The sequence below is a fragment of the Habropoda laboriosa genome, unplaced genomic scaffold (assembly GCF_001263275.1).
Source record: "Habropoda laboriosa isolate 0110345459 unplaced genomic scaffold, ASM126327v1 scaffold156, whole genome shotgun sequence".
Classification (NCBI taxonomy): domain Eukaryota; kingdom Metazoa; phylum Arthropoda; class Insecta; order Hymenoptera; family Apidae; genus Habropoda; species Habropoda laboriosa.
The window spans coordinates 823603-831500 of record NW_017100300.1 but is presented as its reverse complement, the minus strand read 5'-3'; the positions used below and the strand labels follow the sequence as shown (position 1 = coordinate 831500).

Below are 7898 nucleotides of genomic sequence, written 5' to 3'. Positions count from 1 at the left end.
CTCTCTATATGGGAAAAATGTTAATCGATCTGGAGAATTATCTTAAGGTTAAGATGCAAGGAAAAATCGGCGATGATGCAGCTGTAATTAATCCTTTTAATTGCAGATTAGATGGAAATTTTACGCTCGGAGCATTTTCTGATACGATCGAAGTCTCGATTTAAAAGGAAAAGAATTTTACTCGTGTAGTTGTTAATTTGCTTTATTTTAATATAAATGAAAGTCGAACGAAGTTATGCGCGTATTATGAATGGCGCCGGTAAATTGGCAAGGGTTAGATCACAATGTTTGAACAATTAATCTAATGCAATTATTTTACCTAGCAATAAATATAGAAAAGGAAAAAAATGATCAACGTTCATGAATTTATGTATTTGCATTTTTCTCCTTTTGTTAATTCCCTTTATTCCAATATTAATCAAACTTGAACAGAATTACCATGCACATTATACCTGGTGCCAGTAGATTGCAAAGTGTCAAATCACAATGTTACAAAAATTAAAGTTTCTCACAATATTCTACAAATTCGTTCGCAAAATCGCACAAAAGAGAGAAATCACAAACTTTTTCCCAAACGATGTTAGACAAGCTTCCAAAAATTCTCCACGCCGTTGCTACATTGGAATAAAACTTCATACTCGTCTCTTAATTAACAACGATATATAATACATCCACTCGTTTCCTCTTCCTTCCCCTGAAAAATTCATTCATTACGCGGACTACGTTAGCGATACTAATAAGTCCCGAAAGACCGAAAGGTGGTCATACTTTGCAATCAAGAAACACCAGCAACGGCAGGTTCGTCAGATTGAATTAATCGTCACGCGTGTTCTTTTTTTTTTCCTCTCTTTCTTTCAAAAACCGTCGAGGTGCATGTACTTTAAATCACAAGCGAACAGACTTCTACACACTCCCCTCTTCTTACTGGCTGCATCGACTAATCTTATCTTATCCGGTGATCCTCCTAATGCCCACGGTAACCGTGCGCGCCGCTCGCCGTGTGTAACACGCTCGAGAACACCGTGAAAATACATTCTTTTCTCTGGCCGTCGTTGTCCCTCTCTCTCTCGCTCTCTCGTCAGATGAATGGAAGTAAGAGAGTACATTTAGCATGACCGCGGATGTTTATGATCGTGTCGATACACCGACGAGATAATTAACGGGTGGCGCGAGAATGGAAAATCGCCGGAGCGGAATTTTTATAACTCCCGATCGAACACCTTCGTTAATTGCTACCTTCTGTTTCCATTTTTTTGTCCCCCTTTTTTTTTCCCTCTCCCTCTTCTCTTGTTTTTCTCTTCTTTCGTCGTTCGCTTGTTTGCTCGTTCGAACGACGACGAAGACATTCGTTTCCGCGCGCGGAGCAATTACTCAATTAGAAAAGCGTCGCTGCGGAGAAAAATATCGCCGCCGGTGGCGAAAAAACGATCGGACGAGCGTGTAAAGCGTTGATGGACTGTGATCGTAAGAGCCTCGCGATCGAGCGCCGTCGGACCGCGATCGGTTCACCGCAACGTGAACATTCACTGTGGATTCACGTGGAACAGTCTTCATGGTGGATTTTTTGCTGGGTTTTTTTTTTTTCTCGATGTGGTTTCGGTGGTTTCGAGGGGTTTGCTTTGGGATAAGAAAGGAAAATATTGGTTGAATTTAGAGGAGGGATTGGTTTAATTTCAGCGTGTTCGATTAACCCTTTCCTTTTTCTTGGTGATATTTAGTAGGAGATTTGATTGTTCGGTGACATAATTTTGAAGTAGTGAATGTGTTTGTGCGCGTGTGTAGGAGATAATTAAGACGATGGAAGAAATAGAAATTTTTTAAGTTATTCTCTACGTACTCTACAACGTTTTCTTACATCATGAAAGGGTTAAGGTACAGGAGTGTGTAACTGTTTAACCATTTACAGTCTGAAATACACTGAATGTTTTGTTGCAACTGATGCATATTCAATGAGCGACTCTCAAAGGCACTTCATAAATTAACTCTATTTCATGTTTGCGCAACTAGTAACACATCCATATATACATGCAACGTTATTCACTGAAAACAAACCTTCAGTGTGAAACAATGTAGTTTGCGCGTGTGCGACGGTGATTTGTGAAAGTGGTCCAAATGAAAAATCTGGAAAAATTGACTTTCTTCCTAGAAGCGTTTTATCAGCGAAACAAACAGTTTTCTACAATATCTACACCTTTCCAAAGAAAAACCTCCACGATCACCTGCAAATTTATTACAAATATAAAACCCTAAAGTGTTAAGAAAAAAAAAAAAAATAAATACAAAAAATTCAATTATCAATATTTCGCTAAATAACGAAAGAATATTTTTCAATAAACCCGAAGAGCAACGTTCGAACCTTCGAAAATAAAAAAAAAAAAGTTCACCTGCATATTCATCAAAATTCCCTTGCAATTTAACGCAGCAGCATCCCGGAACGTTTAAAAAAACACATAAAATTCCGTTACGAAGTAAGACACGCCTTTATTCAAATATACACAGCATGATGAACCGAACTTTCACCGTCTCGTCGTTGTTTTCGCGGCTTCTTATCCGCAATCGTGTTTTAATCGGCGATATCTGTGACCGATCGATGGGATTAATTTATTGCACGTCCGATACGCCACGATCCTTGCATGCTGCCTCTCCTCATTTCCTTCTCTCTCTCTCTCTCTGTTCCTTAGCGGGGAGCGTGTAGAGAGAAGGTCGAGGAAATAAATTGCCACCAGTCGAAAAATGAAACGGGCTCATCGACCGGCCACGGAGAGTTAATTAACATGCCCGGAGTCTCGAAGCTGCGTTTGTTAAAGAGAAAGAGAGCAAACTGTGCTCCGTGGCCTGGCTGCGATGATGACCGTTCCTCTGGTTATCTTGTTGTTTCGCCTGAGTCGCCTTTTATCTGAACTGTGGCTTTCTCTTGTTCTGTTACAGACACCCCCTGTTCCCGCTTCTCGCGCTGATTTTCGAAAAGTGCGAGCTGGCGACGTGTACGCCGCGCGAACCAGGCGTCGCGGGCGGTGACGTGTGCTCGTCAGAAAGCTTCAACGAGGACATCGCTGTCTTCTCCAAACAGGTGAGTGTCTTCTTCAGTAAGTTCAATGCCTCGTGGATACGAAATTGGTCGTATGTACAACACAGCGGTTTAGTTGATTGTTTACGCGAGGATCGAGGAAGTTGTTTGCGCGACCCACTTTCAGTCAGCTAGAGCAGCGATTTTTTAACCCTTTTTATCTTACCGCACACATCGACTAATTACCGAAATTCTACCGCACACCGAGAAATATGTTGTATCTCTTCGGTGATCTGACAGAAAAAGAATACTTTTTTGATTGATTTATCAAAAAAATTGTATCCTTTTCTGTTAATTTTTTAAGTTGGATAGAAAATTTTGGGCACTTTGGCGCTGTGCTTAAAAATTAACGAGCTAGAGTGAATAAATAAAGATGGTATGATTTTTCGGTATAAATAATACAATAGAAATAAAAGTATCAGTTCGGAAAATAAAACGAAAATTTGTTCGTTGTTACTTTAGGTTGGAAATCAAAAATTAGATCATTTTTTAACGATTCACAAGCCTCGATCGTTATAAACTGTAATAAATCGAGCCGTGAAAGCCTAGAAACTGTCATTCGACAATTTTTAAATATTGATAAATTAGGTGCTTTTAAGATTGCGGTTATGAGCAAGAAAACGGTTGCTCGTCACCGATATACTTGTTCATGAGTGACTGAATCGTTAATAGGTACGGAGTAGGGAAAATTGTTCCCGTATATTCCAATGAATATTCGAGTAATTTATAGACGGAAGTGTAATTGAAGGCTCGTGTGATTTATCTTCCTTCAGTTTGCACTGTGAAATGCAGCGGTATCGCGAAACTGGTATTATATCGGTAGTTTTTTTATGCCAATTTTATCGTCCGGTTCGAAGCTTCTTAATTAAAGCAAAGGAGTCGTTTTATGACAATTTTCACTGAACATTATGCATCAATTGATTATCGACGAAGTTAACGATTATATCGAATCTTGTTCAGGTAGTGAGCACGCATTTACGATGCAGTTAAACTCAAGATTATTAGTGTAACATTCGTTAAATTATTCCGTAAAAAAACAAATCAGATATCCTTTATTATTTAGTGTAAAATTCAATTCGTACGAGAATTTCTCGCCTAAGAATTAACATACACCGTGTCTCCGAAATAAAAACACATCATCCAATTATAATTAAAAGAAATCTAAAAATACCAATACAAAACCGACACCTAAACCGTTGCTTGAGAGTTTCTCTAACGATAATTCGAAAAGTGTCAGAGGGGAGAATTCAGAAGCCCCCAGTTTTCCAGTTCCGTGGAACACACTATCCCACAGAATGTTTCGTGAGAGAATGTAGGAAAGTAGCAAGCACTCGTGGGGAGAGGCAAAGAATTTCGAGCCGCTCCAAATGAGTCACGACTCTCGAAACGAAATAACGTTGCGCCAAACCCATGGAAGTTTTAAGGGTCCGGCATCTCCGTCGTCGTTGGGACTTATTTTTAGGAATTCCATCTCGTCAGTTGCGGAGGAGACGACAGCGACGAGAATCGGTCGAAAGATCGTTCAGGGCCGTGTTCTCCGGGCGACGCGGCCAACCAGCCGGAAGAAGACCTCGCATTCGCATTGTTGTTCGCGCGGCGGCCCCCTTTCTTCTTCTTCTCTCCTTCTTCGTTGCTCGTTTTTCTCCTCCGTTCCATCCTCGTCGCGCTTCTCACTCTGGTAACTCACCTGAGGCGAGTCCTGCCAAGGACACACGCGTAGGTAACCGGAGAACCTATACGCGAAACGATTTGGACCTTTTAAAAACACACCGTTTCGCCATCCACTACGCTCCTGAGCGAGAAAGGCGCGCGTGGATCGTTTCTCCGAGCACGTTCAGGTACAGAATAATCTCTCGGTTTTTTCAAAGGTAGACGAAGAAAGCATAGACACAGCTGTGAATGTTGGAAATATTTGGAGTCTTTGTTAACCCTTTAACGCTCATGCTTCTGTTCTTCACTAATCCTCGAGAAAGTGTAACTTTGGTTAATTATTTTCTTCCACTGTTTGCATCGCGCTAGCATTTTTCTTCCATTGAAAAAATGTAAATAAATGGGAAATAATTAGGAAAAAATAACATTTCTGGCATGCCAATTTGAGAAAAATGTGAGCGTTCGGGGGTTCGACTTTACGCCAGCCGAAAGATGAATGAAAATTTACACAAAGCGTCGATATTGTACTTTTTCTTGTCGCCTAGAAGAGAAATCATGAAATTGATCGAAAAATCGGCCGTCTAAAGCTCGTAGCATACAATCAGAACGAGCAATGTTTATCGCTTTTGTTTCATCAACTGTGTCTTATCACTTTATTTCAAAAATTGCATTGTCCAGATACTTGTCGTCGACTCTTACACACTTCCAAAGCCTCGAACGATCGATTTTCTCTCTGTGCGCCTCGAGAAAAAGTGTTTCTGTTTCTCACAGTAACGATAGAACTCGTCGCGATTTCGCAAAAGACACGGAATAACCGGGATATTTCGTCCGTGGAAACAAAGCGGAGGCGATTAAGTCGAGCCGACAGTGCGGACGATAAAAATGTTGCCTTGGTGGTTCTTTGCGCGGTTAGTTGATGCAAACGAATGCAGCACATTTAGATTGAGGGATATCGGCGCCTATGTATATCGTAGAGCTAGATAGCCACACCGTTCGTGGGTTATCTTTGCATAAAATTGCACTTGTGCCTTCGAGCAAACGCTCCTACTCGTCTTTACTCGTGCTAATTATTCCGATGAACGAATAGGCATGGTCGAATAGAGGTGTACGCGAAGTTATTGCGGATTCTATCGGAATTTCTTTCGGTCTTTAACCAAAAAACAAAAGAAAACAAAATCAACTACCAATCGTTGTACCTAAATATAGAACGTGTACGGTAACACGGTAGCGAACCACGGCTCTTGGCTATGCTACGTCAAGATAACGATAAGAGTTAAGCCTGGTTGCGAGGTTGGGATAAGGTGTGTGAGCTGGCCCTCGGCTGTTAATTCGGTGCTGCGTCATTACTTTGTCGCGAATCTGATTTGAAAAATAACAATTTTTCGTATATCGCGTTCTTTATGCTAGGCTGGATCAAGAGTGTCTTTCATTCTCGTTAAATCGCCCCGTTCTCGAACGTCCTATTATTTATCCACGCCGTGTCGACATTGCATCGAGACAACCGCGCCGTACACTCGCGGAGACTCCGTTGCTGTTGCGAAATTGACATGACATTTGCATCTTAATAAGGTACATAGGATTACGAAGTAAGAATAAAGAGGTCTGTCGAGAGTGGGGTGTAGTGGAAACGACGAAAAAAAAAAATCGAAAAGAAGGACAGATGTATGTACACACCTTTAGCTCGATCGTTTCTTCTCTTTCTTTCTCCCGACGGTGATTCCCCCCCCTGGTGAAAAGAGTAAACGTATCTCGCGAACCTCGTATTTCACCGGTGCTATCGACGCAATTAATTTCCCTTTTTGTTCCGTGGAAGCAGCGGGTACTATGTACGTGGTTGTCCCCGACGTATCTTCTCGAGGAGATCGAGAAGATTGGCTCTGGGGGAGCCGCGAAACTTTCGAAACGAGGAAGTGGTGTACGACTGTGACGCGCTCGACCGTAGGACGTGTCCCGCTAATTCAGAGATTACGCGCCGTCCCCACGAGCGGATAAACAAATTGTCGAGGGGGACAGAGGCCTGGTTACCCTGTTGTGCACCATCTACGATGTGCGTTCCCCCCTCTCTCTCTCTCTCTGTGGTGATTCTTTCACCGGTATACAGATAATGAATTTTGATATCGAGTAGGGACACCGCGGGTGTTATGAAATTTTCTGCGCGCCACTTTATCTCTCACGCCGGCGTTTTCTTTTTCTTTCTCACACGTTGCTCGTAGTAGGTACACGAGGCTAAATTCATTTTGCTAGTCCACTGTCGTCGACGAGCAGATTACACCGACGATTATAGGCAAATCCACCTCGCCCACTCGTTCTTTACTTCCCATCGATCCTGTCGTCACCGATGTCTCTTACGGAGGTCGTTCCGTAATGGTAGAGGGAAAGAAAGAGACAGGTAGAGCGAGAGCGTGAGAGGGGGGGAGTGTGTATACGCGCACACCGAGACGGTTATAGTACACGTGAAAAGATAAGCAGGTGACAATCCTCTTGCGGTGGTTTTCGAGGCGTGTCGTTGGAGCCCTTTTACACCCCGTCGATACTTGGACGGAGATATAGTAGGGCCGGTGCGCGCGACAAAAGGGCCGCGCGCGGCTCGCGTCTATATACAACATCGGGATTATTCGTCCGCGTTTCGTTTTCGTTGCGTGCGCGGCAGCGGCGGGCGCATGCGCGATGGCCGGCTCGCGGGACCCGGCGCATGCGCAGTCTCAGTCGCGGTACGACCACCGCAGCCGGTGAGTCGTGAGATGCGACGAACCGTGGCGAAAGCGGCCGAACTAACCGGAGGGTCGAGTGGTGGGGGTCAGAGAAGGGGTGCTCGTGCAGCCGGTGGAGCGCTGCTCATTTTCTGCCATTGTAAATTGATCTATTCAATGGGGCCCGGCATTATCCCGCGCGGTCCACGCATCGTGCGTGCCCTATGGGGCCTCGATACATTCCACACGCAGAGCCCGGCCAAAATCCCGCCGTCTCCTCCTGCGCGCTCCCTTTTTGCGCGCGTTGCCTTCGAGCTTCTGCCTGCGACGTAGCAACGCACACACACCGCAGCCAGCGTCCCGCTGCGACGCGTTACGCGCATTGTTGTGCCCTTTTTTTTACCCCAGATGGATCGACCGTCCCAGTTTTCGTGGCCATCCTGGCTGCGAAAATTTCCCTTTCGACGGCGTCCCGGTGTGCCGTGTTTAAT

At 43.9% G+C, this 7898-nt stretch overlaps 1 protein-coding gene across 1 annotated transcript in view; it reads left to right on the top strand.

The window, feature by feature from the left end:
- LOC108573951 (homeobox protein homothorax) overlaps positions 1–7898 on the top strand; it is a 506295-nt gene that overhangs the window by 19920 nt on the left and 478477 nt on the right. The window contains exon 4 of the mRNA XM_017936443.1: positions 2929–3070. Within this exon, the coding sequence (XP_017791932.1) occupies positions 2929–3070 (142 nt within the window). The remainder of the gene's footprint in view (positions 1–2928; positions 3071–7898) is intronic.